The sequence below is a fragment of the Falco rusticolus genome, chromosome 1, assembly GCF_015220075.1.
Source record: "Falco rusticolus isolate bFalRus1 chromosome 1, bFalRus1.pri, whole genome shotgun sequence".
Taxonomy (NCBI): domain Eukaryota; kingdom Metazoa; phylum Chordata; class Aves; order Falconiformes; family Falconidae; genus Falco; species Falco rusticolus.
This window is the reverse complement of record NC_051187.1, coordinates 20,622,085-20,642,221: the sequence shown is the minus strand read 5'-3', so window position 1 is coordinate 20,642,221 and position 20,137 is coordinate 20,622,085. Positions and strand designations below refer to the sequence as shown.

Here is a 20,137-nt window from a genome sequence, read left to right as displayed (position 1 = left end):
ATCTTCATTTGCTGGGATATTGTTGGAATGTAGGTGTTCCTGCCTGCTGAGTTTCAAGTCATGTCAGCCATGGAACGTAAAATCTCTTAAGTGTCCTAAAGGTATAGTCCAGAATAAGGAGAAATGCAGCATCCATTCTTTGTGCTCTTCAGTCAGAACTTCAGCTTAGTTTTTGTTGGTGAATATACTATTGTGTTGAAACAGAGCAAAAGGAAGTAGAAAATGAAGTTACTGATTAGCGTGATTATTTCTCATTTCCGTTTCACAGCACAGTTGTCGTGCACGCAGCTTTTCCATCCTGTGCAGGAAGGGATTTGCCCCGTCTGCAGCTATAGGCTTTTGGGGCACGGCTTTTCACTGCTCTTCAAAGTACTTATTCCCATGAGACTGCCAGTACCTTTGTTTGCCCCTCTTTTCTGTTGCTATTTGACTGGCGTAGCTAACGTTCTTTTTATCAAGGTAATGTTTTGTACAGAAAGTGGTGTTTGAAAGGAGTATTCAGGACTGACGTGTTGTATGTTCCATGCCTACATTTCTTCTGTGAATTTGAGGTTGTCATGTTGTGTTTTGTTGTCACCAGCTACATTTTCTTCAAATATTTATTAGGTAAAAGTTTATAGCTTGAGTTTTGGCTTTCAGGTCAGGGTTGACAGGTGTTCCTTTTTCATAAGGATGCAGTACGCAGTAATTGCAGGACTTGTAGCTCATTATGTTCTTATTTCTCACTGGCTAGAAATGTTTGTATTCTTATTCCTATGGACTTGTCGGTTCATAATGCCATTGGATCTGGATCTTGAGTGAAGCTAGTTAAAAAAAATTGGGGATAAATAGTAAGAAGTGGTCTGGTTTTTGCTGTGGGTATTGGCTTTGGATATACTGTAAAGCCTGAAGCAAAACATCTGAAGAAACTTCAACCTAAAATGATTTAATATGGGAATAAAAGAGTAATTGTGATGTTGTCTCAACATTCTGCTGCATATCTAGCTATGATGAATGAGGATGTTGCAGTGTTGCAAGAGATTTGACAAAGCACAGTTGCAAAAATCAAGACATCTTCCTTGCCTTCAGACTTACCCTCTGGATCTTGCTCCTACGTTAACGTTCACTGCATCATAAATGTGAAGACAACTTTATTACATTCTTTTCAGGAATTTCTGCTTGTGTTACATTGTTGTGATGAAATAGGGAGCTAATTTAATCTTTGTGGCTTAACCTACGGTTACACCATGCTGGTCACTGTAACATTTACTATTATGAGCAACTCCACTGGAATTTACAATGGGATCACTAATCTCAGGAGCATCTATAGGTCAAGCCTGTATTTAGTTGGTTCCTGGCAGTGTGGCAGTTGTAGAGTTTACTTTTTTTTTTGTAGATGATGTAAAATTGCATCTCCGTGAGACAGGACTTACATCCATGTTAATATTATAGGTACATCTGTTGTAACAAATCCAGTGGGACCATAAACTGCTGTGACATTTTGCTTCAAGCATCACTGATACTTAAATGGGAGCTCTGTGCCAGTGCAGCAGGGTATGACCCAACTGTGCTCAGGATATGAGGTAAACAAGTAGGATAGATTCATCCTGTCAACTTCTCCTTTGGGGCTCCTGAATAACATTTAACAAGTACCAAAGATCTGTTGTACATGGTCACAATTTTTTTTAAAAAAAATTTACATACCTATTCATCATTCTGGTGCCAAAACATTTTTCATTTCAATTGCTGGTGCATTCGTCAAAGAAGCCACACTTTTTTGTTGTTTGATTGATGGGATTTTGCGTTGTTCATTTATGTCTTCCTCCTGTCATATGTTAAGGTAAAATAAATGATCTAAAACATTTTTTTTTCCTCAGGTGTTCCAGTTACTTACTGATCTTAAGCAGCAGCGCAAAGAGAGTGGAAAAAACAAGCAGAGCTCTGGTCAGCAGAATCTGAACACAATCATGTATGAAGTGAGTAGCGCTGCGAAATTAGCCCAGTCTGGGGTAGTTCATGCCCTTAGGTCTGGATATTAATCATGTTATATCAAATTTCCCTTATTAAAACCCACAGTAAAATAACCTTATTTGCCACTTTTCTGTGGTCAGCCTGTTCAGGTTGTTGTAATGGCACTGTCAGGGCAGAGGCCTGCACCTGCTCTTGTTAAAATCTATCCCCAAAAGAATATCACCCCTACCCCCCTGTTAAGTGTTTAGTTTGGGGGGGAGGTTTATTCCAAATATTCTATCCTTTTAATACTCAGGGCAGAACTTGTTATCATCTGATGAATTGGTGATACCGTGTAATTCATGATTTCAAAGCTGAGACACACATCACATATGCTGGTGTTTTATTAATGGAATTAAACTAATAACTTCCAACTAAAATAGATATTTTTTTTTGTCAAAAGAATAACAAAATCACATGTACATACAGCAACATCAGTTGGATGCCACATTGGTAATAAATGTTTAATCTATAGCTAGGAAGAACTTTTAAAATCATATAATACAAACATTAACATTTGAAATACCTCAAATTAGCAACTTCATAACAGACTTGCAGTATGACCTATTGTGTCTGTGTCAAGAGACTTGCATGAGTAGCACCACAGTTGGCAGCAGGTTGAAAGCAGTTTGCCTTGCTTGCACGAGTAATCCCATTGAGCAGTGAAACTGCTCATGTGAATAAGATTTGGCCTAGGCTTTGTTTTTGTTTTAGTTCTGGCTTTGTTTGAAAAGGTATAGAGTAGTAATTCCTAAGCCTCATATTCAACAAAATAGGGGCTTACAAAAAAATCTAATTTAAATCTTCATGGAGACTAATGGTCTCTTCCTGTACCTCTCTGAAACAGATGAGAAAGATCCTGTAAATACATTTTGTCAGAATGCACCTTAAATCTTTAATTGCCTTGTTACATTACTGCACATTAAATACCTATAGAATGCTCATTTTTGTGCATGGGGTGAAGCTGGTGTAAACTCTAGGTATATTTTCTTTATATTTGACTGAAAGAAAACCAGAATTTGGTCTTATGGGATTGTCTTTGCATAGATCTTCATGAGTGCAGGCTTGTGTCCATTGTTACTGAAATAACTAGACAAACCTTGCTAAACTGGAGCTATTTGTTACTGTATATCTGGTATTTTAATTGATTTGAAATTGCCAAAAAAGACTAATCTAGAAAACAAATTACTTCTATTAAATAATTTTGTTATATGACAATATGATGATTTTGTTCCAGTCGCTGTTGGTGGATAACAACTTCATTTTATCTGAAAAGGTCAGAAAGGGCTTACAGAAAGGAGGGTTTTCTAACACCTTACTGTGCTTTTAAATACATTTCTCAGTAGTCCAATGAAGCTGGTCCTTAAGAATACCAGTGTTTCATATTTTGTGGACTCTCTATCTGTTAAGTAGGATGAATTACCCTGTATTGTTGAAGTCTGTTTTCCTTTAGTAGCATTTTAAAATGATAACAGATTTTAATGGAAATACACTGGAAATAACATTTGCATGTTTTTGTGTTTGTCATACTGATCTTGTAGCTCGTTTTTCCCTAGTATCTGTTATTTTCTGCTCTGTGAATACTGATTCAGCTTTTTTTGGCTTCTGACTTTTCAAATATAAATATTCAGTTTAAAGGTTTTCTGAGAAAGAAACTAGAATAGTAACATAGAATTTTATGGTTTTGTATTATTATTGACACTCTGTGCATGTGGTATCCTACCATGTGTATCTCTGTATTTGCAATCCAGTTAGTGCGTCATCAGTCAGTTGAATTGATACTTTTAAGCTTTATGTCTAATTAATGCAGTATCAACAGATGAATATTTTCTTCCTTAATTCAAAACAAGCATTGGCAATACTCTTAAATCCTTCAGTTGCTGATGCACACAATGCAAGGATTTCCTTGACTTTTCCATGATGCCCATTATTTCCAACTCTTCATTTTGGGGTCTAATCCAAGCAACGTTCGGGAAGATTCTAAGCTAGTTCCAGTGAAAAGACAGCTGTGAACTGGAATTTGTGTGGGTTTTTTATCAACAGTTTTTTTATTTTACTCAGGTCAAATTACATTATGTATTTTCTGTCTGCTAGGTATCATGTTGTTTTAAATAAAAGCAAGCAGATGTAACATCTGCAAAAGTTAGCTGAGGTTGGTAGACGTTAGATGTGAAAAATGAAGGGAAAAAAATTGTCTCAAGTCAGAGAAACATTTCTAGTACTAGAGTATTTTGCAGATTTTTATGACAACCCACCTAACCTGCTTCTATGAGCATTGCCAAATAAGCATATAGAGGATGAAAGCAACCATGGATTGGGAGCTTAATGAGTTATTTATGGGTTGGCAGTGAGAGTATCCTGGCACTGAGCACATGAAAACTTGGCAGAAGGTAACATGGTTTTAAGGGTGAGGAGTATTCAACTTTTCTGAAGGGTTACTGTTTTTAAAAAAACAAAATAACTACCAATAAAAAATAACCACCACCGAAAAAACCCCCAAATGCCGTATTTTAGTACCTCTTTAAACTAGCTTTGAATCTGTAAACGTTTGTTTTAGAAGGAAATCTGAGTGATACTATTCAGCTGTAAGTATGTCTTAGCATCACCTGGGATTATTTCAAACCAGGAAAGCAAATGTCTTTCACAGACAGCAGGTGGTTTTTAGTAGAGCGTGCTAAAACCCACTCCTTTCCTGTGCTCTTCAACTGGTGATGTTGAGCTTTGAACAGATCAGATAAATGGCCATCCGAGGCCACAGAGGGAATAGTCAAAGCTGTAATTCTCACCTGGGTGTGTAATGAGCTGGCTGGGTCATGTCTTTATGGAATGAACTCACTGGGGCTTTCTGGATAAGTACTAACGTAATTTCTATTACATAAAGTTGTAGTTACATATTGCTTGGTTTTTAGTTCCTCAGCAAGTATCAGTATAGTCTTACTGAAGATGGAAAAATGTAAGTGATTTGCATCACTTATGACAGCACTTCCCACTGTTAAAAAAAACCAAACCCACACTAAAAAGCCAAACCTGAATTGCCTTTTCCAGTTCTTCTCAGTGATACTGAGGAGACTTTTCAAAATCAGCTTGTTTCATACACAGCTGGTAAAGCAGATAGTCACTGTGAAATAATGTATAATTTCTTTCTATCCATTGCAGACGCTGAAGTACATTTCAAAAACACCCTGTAGATACCAGAGTCCTGAGACTGTGAGAGATTTCCTCGTGGCAATGAAAGGCCATAAGCTAACCAAGTAAGTAGAGATACGCCTTTGAATGATAAACTCATGGCAATGTTGAAAAACAGATCCCCTTGTACACAGTCTGATAATCTGTCTGGTTTTGATTAATGTATATTAAGTATTTTATGTCATTATTTAATTACTCATCCAAACATCTTTTCCTTCACTCGTTAACGCCTACATGGATGACTATTTCCTTGAGTGGGCCTGTATTTACTAATATCTCGAACAGACTCTTGTCAGTATGTTGGTTTTTAGCGTGACTGCACACAGTCCAAGCACAAAGTAGAGTTCATAAAAAGTTTTCTGAGGCAGGAGTTGTAGGTTGTAAATGGGTTTTGAACACAGTAAGACAATGGGGGGGAAAAAACCGCCAAAAAAACCCTGAACACAACCCCAGTTTATTATCAGTCTTATTTTTGTGAACTTCCTTAAGCAAAAATGCATTAATTCCTAAGAGGCGAAAAAGATTACTCTATTGCAGGGAGGTAATAAGTAAGTAAAATCTTAATATAGACGTTTGAGGGAGAATTTTATTCTGAAGTGAAGTTTTATGTGAATCCGTGAATGCCAGCTGCTCAGGGGTGATCACCTCTCAGGGTTATGCTTTCTCATTGGTGTTTAGCAAGCTAAGATGTTCATCTTCTCTTTCTGTACTGTTTGTCCACTGATATTTACATCTAGTAGAATTTCTGAGATGTACATTTCAGTTACCTAAATATTGTGTCAGTGAATACCCCATACCACCCCCCTGTGCAGTTTCTAGGCAAGCTGAACATACAGTTCATTCTTCTTCTTTGAAGTCCTGCATAGAAAATAAAAGATTTCCTTCATGGTTACAAGAAGACTCAAAAGGCATTTTTCTCTTTGGCAGTGGTGTGAGTGCCTGGTCACAGTGCTTGAAACACATAATCCTCTCAAACCTCTCTCAAGTGTGAGTGAAGCCGGTTGTCAGTAGTCAGACCCAAAAGAAACAGAATCACTTGGTTACTTGATTGGATAGCTCTAATCAGACACCTGATTTTTTTAAAGCAGAAAGAACGAAGATTTAGTTGCTTCTAAATGACTCGTTCTTCACCACGAAGGAGTAGTTTATGTGCTGTAGAGATACTGACTGCATTTTTCTTCCCTGCTGGAAGGACTCCCAAGGAGTTCATGCTCTGGGAAGGAGCCTTTTACTAATAATTGGGTTGTGCCACAAAAAGAAATGCAAAGTGAGAGCATCTGGAGAGTCCAGTGCCACAAGGCAAGTTTTTTACTCTATCCAAATTCTAGTAGTTGAGTAGAAAGCAGATTGTCAGCTATTTTGTTGACTTCCAGTGTCCCCTCTACAAAGAATTATGCTCACATCCAGTGTTATCAGCAGCTCTGATCAGTGTTGCTGTCATTACAGACACAGGGGTGCTAGTGCTTGGAAGCTTTGTCATGGGTATTGCAACTTTGCTTGTAGTGCTTTCTTTTGTAGACCTAAAGTTACCAGGTCAGTATGTCACTGTTTAGTCCTCCCATAGCTCGTTTTATATAGCAGGACACTAATTTATGTAGTGGGCAAGATACCTTAATTATTTTCTGACATGGAGGTGTTAAAGCATGAAGAGAATACTCTTGTTTACTTGTAAAGAGCTGATAGTATGGAAATTGAAGCGAGCGTCTTAAAAAATGGTTTGCTGCCAATTTTAAGAAGCGAGCATCTTTCATTTCTGTTATTGTGAAACAGTTATCCTGTTTGAAGTGAAAAAAGCTTGTTCAGTCTGTACAGGGCAGCAGGTTAGGAAAGCACCAGAAGAGTACTGTATCACAGCAAAAAGCCAGCAGAGTTAAAGAGGCAGAATAGGATTTTTCAGAAGTAACTGAATAAGTTAGGTGTAAGAGTCCCATTAAAAGTCAAAGAGGTTTTTTTTTTTGTTTTAAAGCCCATTTCTAAACGCCTTTCTGTTAGAATTTAAGCTGGACCTCAGGGTTAACTCTTAGAAAAAGGCAGGGGAGCTCTGTTACCACATTAGATACCCTGACCGCGTATGCTCCCCCTTATGTGGGGTCTCCAAGACTGAAGTACTAAACAATTTTTGGTCATAACGCAGAAGATTCTAGCTACAAAATCTGTCTCCCATAGTACCTAGCTGTTTTGTAGAAGATCTACCCAAATATTTGCCTTCCCATGCCTGCTTGTTCTGTGAGCTTGACTCTAGCACTGCTGCAAAGGTTGAAATAGTTACAAGCTTTAAATGAGCTTTTTGACTTTTATTTTTTCCGGATGCTAGGAAGGTGCCTTTGGTTTTAGGCATCATCCTCTCTATCCCTTTTCTCTGAACCTGTCTGTAAGATAAGCAAGAGAATGATTCCCAAGTCCTTTCCTTCTGCATGATGGCAAAAGGACAAGAGTGAAGAGCCAGCCACTGGTTTAGGTTACAAGTATACCACATTTATGGCTTATCAGAACTCAGATTGGACTGTGATACCATAGCTTCCTGAGCGTCCTGTACAACTTCTACTTTGTTAATATCTTTGTCATCTGGTAAAGAACTTGCCAGCTCTGCATTTCCACGTACTTTACAAAATAAGAAACGGCATTGTTTTGTGTGATCCTGGCACTTTTTCTTTCCTCTGATCTTTTCCATTCAGACACTTGAAGCTCAAAGTATCAGAGCCCATCTGGCAGCCTCTTCACACCAAACACAGAAAGCATATGGTGTGCAGTTCCTGTATAATGCACTTGATGTTAAACTGCTTAAAATAGTAATGCCTCTAAGGAAATTTTGAACTACCCTTTGGTTCATAACCAAGATCGTTTCAACACTGCTCTGTTGTTAAATAAATTAAAAACTAAAGGCTTTAATAATTTCCATTCAGTGGGATGGAGGTGGTATTTGTATAAAAGACTTCACTAGAGATTTCGTTCCAGTTATCTGGTAGAGAGCTTTCTTCCCCTTTGAGAGGAAAGAACCTGCAATGTTTGCTCTCCAGGACCTATTTACGTGATCCTGTGTAACGACCTTTCCGCCCATGAAGAGTAATGAACTCCAGAGTCTGTCTTTGCTGCTTGCTTTCTGGGTAAGGCATTCAGAGATGGGCCGTTTCCCTTAATCTCTTAGCTGGTCATATGCTGTCTCTGCTGGCAACAAATTTAAGATATATCTCTGTTGGTGTCTATCCTCAGTGAGTGTGTAGCAGCATTTTCTGTCTTCCTGTTACAAAAGGAATAGAGAATCTGGTTAAAAGGCATAACTGGTCAGAAAAATCTGGAGGACTGCTTCCTCCGCTAGTTAAATTCCTTGTTAGGACTGCCTCTAATCAAGGAGAAAACAATCAAGCGGTGCTGTTAACTAGGCTCAGCAACTTCTTTTCTCATACAGCTTCAGGGCTTTGAATACAGGGAGGATTTGCAGCTCTGTGTGGAGGTGGGGAGTGTGATGAGCTGACTTTCCTGCTCGGCATGTTATTGCAGCGCTCAAGCACAAGGTTGTGCTAGTGTATGTGAGAACGTCAGGGTAGTGACGAACACGAGCCACCAGCCAGAGAAGCACCAGGAACCGAGGCACATGCTTTTGAAGAACAGAGCTTTTAATCAAGTGAATTCTCGTTTTTCCTGCCCTCCTTCCACAAACCCGCAATACTAGCCATGCAGAATGCATTGCTCACATCAGGCTGCATGTGATGTCCTGAAAGGTTCTGGCTCCAGTTAGAGAGCTGATAACATGGTGCTGGCAAGTGGTGCAGTTCCTGTAAAATCACTTCAAGTCTTGTCTTTTCTGTTATTGCTAATATTTGCCGCTCAAAATACCAGGTTAACAGACCAGCATATTTTTTCTGCTGATAGCCATCCATTTTGTGATGGAGGGTTTTTTCAGTGTTGCTGGCAGGAAAAAAATTATTTTTCCTAAAAGACAAATTTTAAAAATAAGTACTGACACGTACAAACAAACCTTTCAGAGTCATTTCATATAGCTGCTTTGCTAAATGGAGCAAATTCAAAGACATCTAAACATGTATTTTACTGATATAGTTAGTAAAGTATGGTAAACTTTAACAGGTTTTTTCCTTGTTATCAGTTATTTTGGTAAAATTGAAATTGTAGAACTGAGATTTTATTTTTGTTCTAAATTAAAAGCGCTGAACTGACATCATAGTGAATTTTATTATTACCTTGTTGAGGCCTCAAGCTTTGGCTAACACTGCAGTACAGTAAGCCATGTTGTACTTGGAAATACAGTATGCCACTAGCAGCTAATTTTCCAGTTTTAGTTGCTGGAATGGCATCATATTTTGTAAGGTATAGTAAATGGGTTTGCATGAAAAGAACGTCTATTAAGCTTGCACTCTGTAATTACAGTTAAATGAAAACTGTCTCTCCTTCTGCTTCTTCCTGTTACTGATAACCTGTCTTAGATCTAATCAAATTTGCAATCACTGCATATTGTAATAATTTTTAAAATTGGACATAAGCATTACCCTTTTTGTCATTAAATCCACACATTCAAGGAAGTTGAACATTGAGTGTGTACTTTTAGAAAGTATTTTCCCTCATTACTGCCAAAAACTACAACAAATATAAACCTTCACAATATTGAAGGCTGAATGATTTGCTTTGTAATTTTTGTCTCCTCCAGAGTTTTCAAAATTTCAACACCAAAGTCAGAATGATGCTAGCTTAACAATAGCATCATTTATAGTCTTTAAAAAGACTATTGTGTTTCCCTCTGAATTTATTGGAAATTAACTCTTTAATCTGCAGCAATGGTGCTCAGTTTTTTTGCATTCAGATACCAGTCCTTGGATTTCATCCTGGACAAACGTGCTGGCATTGAAGTACAGTGGTAACCCCTGCAGAAAATACAGCCTGGTATGTTTGCGCAGACCGTGTGCTGGCTGCTCCTGTGATTTCACAGCCCACAGCTCAGCGCTGCTCATCCCCAAGCCAGATCCTCTGAGCTTGATTTAGACATTTCACATGAGTTGCTGTGGTTGACTTGAGACCATAGGATCTGACTCAAGTATTTTCAGCTAGGAATAAAATACAAGGTTATGTATACTGCTGTTACTTTTTTGGTTTTCCTAGCGACTGAAAACCCTACATTCCTGAGCATAAATTTGCCTCTGCAGTCTCACAGATGTTTTAGGGTTTTTTTTTAGCTCTGTGTGCTTTGTCTTGGCACTGACACTGTTCTCTTCTTGCCCATGCTTATAGATCTCTTACTAGAAAAACAAAACAAAACATGCATGCATATATATTTACAGTCTAGGAGTTTAGTTAATACTGAAAATGACAGGTAAAAGAAACTTTATAAGACTTTAAGATAGAGTTTTTAGAAAATAAAATTAAATTAAAAAAAAGAAAAATTAAAAAGAAAAATATCTTTCTTACAGCGCTGGGTGCATGGGGGATCACTTCACCTATCATGCACACCTAGTTCTACTCACAATACATATTTATACAATAACATTGGTTAGTTCTGCCCAAAGTCTACACCTACTAACTAATTATTGGTTAGTTGCTTTCTCACCTCAGTGTAAAGGTACTGGTTCATTTTAAATTCACTACGCATTTTCCCCTAGCGGGGGATCCGTCCTGTTGGGGGGGGGCATTTCAGTAGGAGGTCATGAATCTCCCACTACCACAATTATTTTACCCCCGTGACCTCGACTCTTATCGGCTGACATGTCCTGCCAAGTGTCCATCTGTTATTTTTCTTCCTTTATCTTCCATGTGCTGTTTGTTCTTGCTTCTCCTAGCAGACAACCTTGACAAATCATCATTATCTTTCTTATTTTATCCTTTTCGTCCTTTAACAAGGTTATAAATCTACTAAGTAACTACTGACTTCAGCAAATCATCAGTAAACTATATAACAAGGCCTAAGTCTTAGCACCTAGATCGCTTGTAACATCATTAGCTTTAACCCTTGAGGCATCATAGTAACTAAAAAATGGGCATTACCAAGACACACAGTAGGTGGTTTTGGTTAAAATATAAATGCTGCAAGTATTTGGCTCACTACTCACGGAATATGACACGTTTTGTCTTAATTTACACAACAGTATGTAGCTTTTTATTATTTTTTAGATTCTGTGGATGTATTATGCACTGTAGCAGTGTGCTGTCTGTTCTGTCTACCCAGATATGCAGCGTGATCTTGAACACAAGACAGTGCTGTGCTTTTTTTTTTTTTTTTGTCTTCCAGGAGAACATTTATTTTGATTGTGAAGGATTATACTATTGTAATCCTACATCCTCACCTCCTAACAATATACACTCTCTGCACAAACGCAGACCTCAGACCCATTTTCGTCTCCCATAACTGTAGACATTTTTGTCTCCCACAGCCTGAGCTTTTATCTGTCCCAAGGCCCACTCCACATCTTTGCCCTCAGCTGGAAATGCTGATTTTGGCTCTAGCTGAGTCTTAGCTACTGCTGGATGTGGCCTAGAAGCAGAGAGGCACTGCTCAGCCTCACAGCAGGAATTGCCATGTCGGGATTTCTTACTAGGCAGGTCCTCTAAGAGTCTGCGTAACGGATGATTAACTCTGATTAGTGGAATCTTGCTTGTATGTGAGAAAATAGCTTTCAGCCATCACTCATCACTCATGTATTCTTCTCTTGAATGAGCAGTTTTCGTGTTCCAAGCAGTGTTACTAAAATCCAGGCAGTCCAGAGAAAATACAAATACTTTTTTGGGGGCAATTAAGCTGGAAATATTCTTCACTTTCAGTTTAGAGAGTGGGACAGTTATCCTTTTTATTTAATGAGCATGAGTATAAACATGCATACTGTAGAAAGTGTAAAGATGGGTTCATCTGAGCCAGAAAAAGTTCATTTTATTTTTTAGATGTAATGGAGCATGAACTAAATCCAGGCTTATCATGCCTGTGCCCACGCAAAATACTGCTGTCAGCGCTGATACTGATGCACGTTCAGGCTTGCAGCGTTTCCATTCCTTAAAGCTTATTTCTGATGGAATTGTTGGTATTCAGGTTCTGACTTGTGTATGTGCTAGCAAGAAATCCCAGGTACACGGAGACTGATGGTAACAGTCAGGTTTTGGTATCGGCGTTAGAAGAAGTCGGTGCGGTGGGTACTGAGCTCCAGCTGGCACTGCTTGCAGTGCTACTGCTAGTGTCGAGGGCTGAGCAATCCCGTTTTCTGTTGCAATGTTGAACTTCAGAGGCATTTTGTGATTGTTTGCTTCAAGGGGATGCCAAGAGTAGTAACCTTCTGGTTGCTCCGTTTGTTACGAGTGGGAAGGTCAGAAATTGCGTGGAGATCTGAGACCAAAGCATCAAAAGGGTCCCCTGAGCTGATCTGGGCTCACGTGCTTGGAGCGCGTGTCTATATTCTGTACCTACAGCAGGAAGAGCTGCTAATGCGGACCTCCCACGTAAGCAGAGGTAGCTGTTCATGTCTTGCACATTTACATGTTTGGTATTTCTTAAATAACCTTAGCAGCTGGGTATTTATTAAACAGAAGAGAAAAGATAAAATGTTACTGCAGGAGGAGCACATCTACCCATACTAGTACCCAGTGTACCCACGCTAGTATCAACATGTTTGTCTAGATGTCTTCAATTACAGTCTATTTATCTCTTTGCCATCTTGCAATGTTTTGCCAAATGAAAATAACTTACATCTTGGTTATCAGAATGATGTTTAGGTTGATCAGCAAATAACTGGCTAGGTACCAATTTTCAGTTACTGAATAGTTGGTCATTTCTCTGGCTCTTTGGGTTAAATTGCTATGTAAATAAAACAAATACGTTGCTTAAATCATAATTATATAATGTTAACTCATCTAAAGTTTCTTATTTTTTAGTGTTAGTTAGTGTTCCTAATTTCTAAAACCCTGTAACACTACACAAGCACCTTCAGATGAAATGGAGCTTTTGGTTTTTTGCACCCTGCTGATAATTCCCTTTCGATAGTCATTTTTCCAGTAGGGAGTCTTGCAGATCAGTAACAGGCATGATTTTTTTCAGATAACACATTGTAATGACTTACTTGCAAATTATCTCTCATTCTTCTGTACACATTTTAAAAACTGCAAATATTCTGAATGGTATCACCTTTGCTGAAATTACGCTTTTGAAATCCATTTCTCCTAACTAAAACTTCTGTCTATTCTCTCCTGAGTTATGGTGATATTAATGACTTACAAGCAAGAAGTCTTTGAGAGGTGATCCTTTCTATCGTGTCATGTATTACTTGTCTGCAGGAAACATGAACAGTTTCACTAATTGATTTAGTCATGATGTATAATTGGTTTTAATTTATTTCTGTTGTTACCTGCTCTGCTGGTAATCTTTGTGATAAAGATGGTGGAGCTCTACGTGTTTTAAAATAGCTCTAGACAATAGGATTTGCATTCTTTAGCACAGGCATGATGATGGCTTTGGCTGTTTGATCCTGTTTATTTGGCTCTAAAGTTGTTGGCAACAAATTTCAAAGGTATTACTTTGGAAAGCAAGAATAGGAGAAAATTTGTCTTACGTGTTCTTTTGTAAAAGTCAAGTAATATGTTTTGTCTGGAGATATGATGGAGCTGTAGGATTGGATTGGGATATGTCTTGCTCCAAAAGTGAAGGAGGACTTGTTTGAAAAGGCTCTGATCTCAGAAGTGGCAGGTGAGAGTGCAGTGAGAAGCTTGTATAAAGAATAAATTGATGAAACAGTGAACGTAACAGTCGATCTTTGTAAGCAGGGCTTTGGGAGGAGGGGGAAGTGTTTTACAAGTAGATATTCTCGTAGCTCTCCTGTAAGAGCTGAAAATGTTGTCTCCATTTTAGATGTCTGGAAACTGAGGCACAGACACGTGCTTGGCCAGGGACCATAAAGCAAGGAACACTGAAAGCCAGGAGCAGAGCGCCAGCTGCTGTGCCTCTGTGAAGTGCTCCAGGCACTGCACCAGGCGGTTTTCTAGCTCTTGAGGAAAAAGCACTATATCTCAGACATTCGTTCAGATGAATCGGCCAGATTTTTGTACACTGAAGATGTTATTAATATTCTTTACCCAGCTCTGTTAGGACTTCTGATTTTATGGCAGTGATGTCTTTTACAATTTTACAAAGGTGGCTTTTTTTCTCCCATTGATTCCTTAAGTGACCTGCTCTCAATTTTAGTTCTGGTCTGAAGGATTTCAGTACTTGTCTCCCGTCAATATTAAGGTTCTATTTCTGTCCTTTCATTATTTATGATAGTAGTAAATGGCAGCAGTTATAAATACCTTATATTGCTGACAATAAAGCAGCCAACAGTGATGCTTGCAGTTCAGTGTTAAATTCAGCCATGCTCTTGTTGTAAATAGCAAGCTGCCAAATAGATAGAAGTGATTAGCATGGGAAAACAAAGGAGGTGTATTCACTGCTTCCCACCACTGGAAACATATTTGGCTTTCATCCCTGATTCTCCAAAACCAAAGCAATCTAATAAATCTGGCTAACCAAGCTAATTCTGATTCCTTTGTGTCGTCTGTAAAATCACATTATTCAGAATTTAAGACCAAACCCTGTGCTGCCAAGGGGTTGTTAATAGGAGAGGGAGGAATAATGTAAACAGTTATTTGCAGGAGGGAAGAGAGAACATAGTCGCTACAGTGGGCATTGCCTTTAAATACTGATTTTTACCAGAATTGGCACAAAGGACCTTCTCCCCAGCATCCTCCTGTATTTTTGCAGCCTGGATGACCTTTCAGTTCATGAATGCAAGGACGGGTCCTTTCCAGGGTGCTACAAAATCCCCAAGAGGAAGGAGGAGAACTGGAGAGGGGCCACGACCACACAGTCCTTCTCAGCATTAATTTGTGGAGTCTTCAAAGAATATAGGATCATCTGGTGCCATGTGCTGTCTTAAGGGCCTTTCATCTCCTCCCATGCCACATCTCTTCCCTACTCTTATACCTCCAAACCCCAGTGCCTTTAAAGCACTCACCGCTTAATTGTTCCCCCTCAACCTTGCCATTTTTGAAATTAGGGATACTGATCCTTACTGCTTTGTACAAGACACGTAAATAAGCGTTGGGCAAACTCAAAGAACTAATTTGATAATTGGTGATTCTTAGTAAAACCTTTGAAACTGCTGTTAAAGTATTTACTTTCAGAATCTGTTCAGGTGCGTTTTCTTTAATGACTTAGGTTGATGGTCTTGCTTGGAAGGGCAAATGCTGATGTGCAGGTAGAAATGTATTCTTGTTCTTAACTGTGAAATCTGAAAATGCTGTGAATCTGCCACATTTGTTGGCATTTATCCAGGTGCCAAATGTCACTTCATTGCAAGCTTTTTCTGAAGACTGAAAAAAATACTTCAATGTGGTTCTGTAGAAATAGGAAAGAAGATTAAAAGGATAGGGGTGGTACCCAAAGTGTTCGAGCTCATTGTTAAACAGACATTTTGAACAGTTCTGTGGCTGATTAAAATGAAAGGGTTTTTTTCTCCTTTATAAAGTTCTAATTCCTTATCCTTTCTCCAATTTTGAAATTTAGTGAGCGAAAAAATAGGTACATTTGTAAAGTAAATGTAAATTCAAGATGTGGAATTGTGTATGCTTTTTAGTGGTAAGTCAATATTCAGGAGGATTTCTTGGGGCTTTCTGTTGTGAATTTTTAGTATTTCATAAATGTTGCATTTTAAAATGGCAAGCTTTTGTTTTGAAGCTGAAAGTAATGATTAAAATTATTTTCCAGCATTCTATGAAAATAATGGCAGAATGGCTCTAGGACTAGGTGGAACAATTGAAAACTTTGCTTTTTCATAGGATTTTGGTTGTGTTACCAGCAGGTTGGATCTAAAACCAACAGTCAGCATGTCATCTCATCAGAGCTGTTTTCTGTTCTTATGGGCTGTGAATACACGTCACAAAACCCTCTGGTTTAATAAAGCCTGATGTGTGGTATCAGTAGAGCAGTTGTCTTCGCTGAGCCATGGTATCCCATAGCCCTGTCCCCATCACCATGTCAATTGCCATCCTGGAGATTTTAGCTAAAGAGGGTCTGTTAGATCATCCAGTCTGTGCTAACACAGGGTTTTTCCTTCAGGAGACATCAGCCAGGAAAATTTTAGGCTAGTGCTGCTCGTTCCGTGTGTTCAGTGGATAACTGAAAGGCTTTATTTTTATTCTTTGGGTGTTAGCTGCATGCCTTCTTAAGGATTAAATTCAGTCTCTTGACACCTACATGTGCATGCACGTACACACCAGAGCGATGCATGGCTTGTCAAAGGCTTCTCCTGAGGAGCGTGAGCACCTTGGTCTTTGAACGCGTACCAGGGCACGTAGACGGATGATAAAGTACTGAAGTGCCTGACAACGTTACAAGCTGTTAGCTGGTCTTGGATTTCAAGGGCAGCCAGTGTCAGAGGCCGTTTGAGATGAGCCAGTATATCTGAAGCATTTCCAGATGCGTAGACGTTGACCTGTCAGTTGTAAATGCCTGCACAGGAGAGATCTGTGCTCCCTGGAGAGCTGTAAGGCTTCCTTCCTAAACCACCCACAGGTCCAGTAAACCAGAGGAAAACTCTTCTGAATCCGTTTAAATATGCATTCAGGTTGCCCTTTAAATCATAATAAATTCCAAGCTTTAGTTCTACAAAATTGTAGTTCATTACAGTATCACAGGCTGGAAGATCATGCATGTTAATTCTCACTTTAATGCATGAATGTGCACAATAAAGAGATGCTGCATAAACATAGATGGCTGCTCGGAGAGGATTCCTTCCCCCCCCCAAAAAAGAAAAGAAATGCATGTTCAAGTTCCTTTACTCATTGTATCTATTCTTACTCTACTCTAATTGTATTTTTTATTATAAAAGTGCATTTGCTACTGTTTCGTACACCCTTTTAAACATCTGTTGTATTATGATGCTTTTCTATTCTGAAACACAAAGATCAGCTCAGATGATGAGCTACTATTAGCTGCTATTGTGTAGTCAATGTTAGTGTTTTGAGCTTCTGAAATTAATGAAATATGCATTACTGGCATATGACAGATGTTTTTTGCTTTGTTTTTATAATTATTTGCATTTAAATACAGTGTAAAATTAATAATTTTTGCCTGCAGAGCTATTGTCTAAATGTTGTGGTTTGAATTTAATGAACGTACTTGTTTGATCACCTCTTACATTTCAAAAACTGCTCTTTTTTTCCCCATGATTTTTTTTTCCCCTTATACCCATTTTTTTTTCCATTTAATGATCAAAGTGTTTAAATGGACATTTGTCAGATTTCTTCATGAGAAAGTAAGCTCTTGGGTTAAAATTAATCCAGAAAAACAGTGAGGCTGGGTGAGGTTGTGATGGTTCTGAATGTATCAGGAATTTTGCCACTGGCTTCAGTGATGCTAAACTGTCTCTCTGAATATTCAGGTGTTTTAAGTACCAAAGACAGACAAGTTCTAGTGACTTCTCCCCCTTGTAGACAGAGGAAAATGGAATTTAAACTATTTAAAATACAGATGTAACATGGCTCGTATCTAAAATCACAACAAAATAAGTTAATATTGATTGAATCGGTGTTGTGCTAAAGGCACAGGGCTGCACATCTGAATGCATAGAATCACTTTTTGTCTGGACACTTTCTGCGTGGACAGGTAATCAGAAGTGTTTGAATTATTGTAAATTAGTAAATTACTACTTGTCTCTCAAACCACAGTAAGTGACCATAGTTTTACAACTCAGGCACTGATTGAGAGGAGGGAGGGGGGCTTTGGCATTTTTGTTATCTTAGTGCTTGTGGTCATGTCAATGTTTTTGGGACTGTGCAGTGAATCAAGTGAATTAAAAAAAAAAACCAACCAAAAAGGCAACAATTACAATAAAAACCCCAGCCAACAGAGAAAAGAGGTTGGTTATCTTCACAGTCCAGCTCAGTCCCCCACCTGGTTTGCTGCTTGGTGCCTAACAGTTGTAGAAACACAATGGAGAGGTAGATTTGCATGGGAACAGAGATAATAATGTATTTTTGCCCAAAGATCCATGCATAAACTATGGCCTCAGCCCAGCTGTAATAATGTATGAAAAAAACCATTTACTTCAGCTGTGTGGGTTGCAGAGAGTACATGTGAGAAGTGGTTTCAAGCTGATTTATTTTTTTTTAACTGTGCATTTGCAATGGGCTAAAAGAATACCCGAGTTACTGCCATTTGGCTGATGGACTGTAACTTCTTAGGTATGATAATTGTTCTGGTGGTTGTGTGTTCATAGCAAGAGAGCCTGTGATCTTTGAGTTGTTTAGCATTTCTGTATGATGTTTAACAAAGCAACAGTGCATGTTAATTTATGCTTGTACAGTAATGATCTAAGGGTCTTTACTTGGTCTTGCCACCTTAGACTAGATGTGGCAACAGCAGTATGTCTAAAACACACAAGACAGTCCTGTATTTAAAAATACCCAAATTATCATGGTGATTAAACCGCACTGCAAACCCAGTCAGAATTATTCTCAGCAGTGGTGTTTTGTCCCTAAGTTACCAGGAATGTATTTGCATCTTACCCATCATTTGAGGGGACCCTCAAATTATACAATAATGCAAATTGTTTTACTCTTTGCTTTTAAACAGGGCAGAAAAGCTCCAGTTGCTTAACCACCGACCTGTGACAGCAGTTGAAATACAGCTGGTGAGTAACAATGCTCCTGACTGTCCAAAGCTTAAATGAAAGCAGCTTTAACCTTGAAGATCAATTGAATAATGACTTTCTCATGGTCAGTGGCTGAATGTATCCCTTTATGCACATCTTTACATTCATGGTTTCAAATCCACTTTGCTTCCTCTCTGAGACCTCCGTAGAGACGTGACCATCCTTCTCTTGGACAGACTCTCCACCTCTGTTTGGTTCAGTGTCACATATTGAAAATATCTGATGCAGTCATTAAAGGTTAGTTACAGTATTGCAACTAAGAATATATTTAACCAGAACCTTTTTGCTGGTGCTCTGTAATAGAGTACTTCACTTTCTGACAGCTGTGATGACATGACTTATGTTACAGTGAAACCAGAAGTGCTAAAAAGGAATGAGTAATGACTGATAAGGAATTCTGATCAGTGGTGCGGAATGAGAAATGGATATAAACAGACTTCCTGATGGAAAGTAGCCATTGTCAATCTGTTAAGCATAATTCTGATGTAAAGAGGGGTGTAAAGAGGGGTTGTCACTAAATAGAAATAGATGGTTATATTCTCAGAAGGATCTCCTTAGGCATACAAAATCCTGTGGTAATAAAGAGGTTATTGTAATAAGGATATTATTTTAATAAAGATCTCTTACATTAAGAACATCTGTTTACAATCTTATCCTGAAACCAAACTGTGTAGCAACAGGATCAAATTTTGCTGCAGAAAGGGAAGGATTAAAGAGGTACCAGTAGGGCTATTTTTCTTTCATAGCCCAGGAGTAGGCATTATCATGCTGAAGGCATCTCATAAAAGAATGCTTCTAGCTGAGAAATTAATACTGTGTTTTGTGATTGAAGAGATTGGTGGGGGTCATCAACCCAACCAAGAGCATTAAGGCCTCATGAGTTTTGCTTAGGAAGTTAGTCATCCGTGGTGATGTAGAGCCTGTCTCATGCCTTTGTTAGCTTCACATGGTTAGGCACAGATTCGTTATATTCCCGTATGGGCCAAATATGGTATTTTCCCCCTTTTCTTCTTTAAATACAATAATCTTTTGCTGCTTTCAGGTGACTGCATGGTTTTGTCTGTCCTTTCCCTCCTCCCCTCATTATCCTACCTAGTTCCTCATTATCTTACCTATCCATAAACTATTGAAAATAGTTTTGCTTCTGTGTCGTGTTTGAAGTCCAGGAGGCAAGTATAAGAAATCAAGCCTTTATTAGAAGTCAGGTTTCTGTAGAATGGCTTACTTCAGGTACTGCAAGGTTTGTACTGCCAAAGTTCGATAGAACTCACTGCTAAAACTTAGAGAGTACA

General features: G+C 38.6%; 1 protein-coding gene across 3 annotated transcripts in view; it reads left to right on the top strand.

Annotated features, from left to right (window-relative positions):
• Positions 1-20,137, top strand: part of LOC119142113 (CGRP receptor component) — a 33,693-nt gene that overhangs the window by 5,227 nt on the left and 8,329 nt on the right. For 2 of the 3 annotated variants that reach the window (XM_037374850.1, XM_037374843.1), the window contains exons 3-5: positions 1,857-1,955; positions 5,146-5,240; positions 18,767-18,824. In XM_037374850.1, coding sequence (XP_037230747.1) covers positions 1,857-1,955; positions 5,146-5,240; positions 18,767-18,824 — 252 coding nt within the window. Of the gene's footprint in view, positions 1-1,482; positions 1,563-1,856; positions 1,956-5,145; positions 5,241-18,766; positions 18,825-20,137 lie in introns of those variants that run through there. The other variant, XM_037374853.1, reaches the window with a different exon arrangement.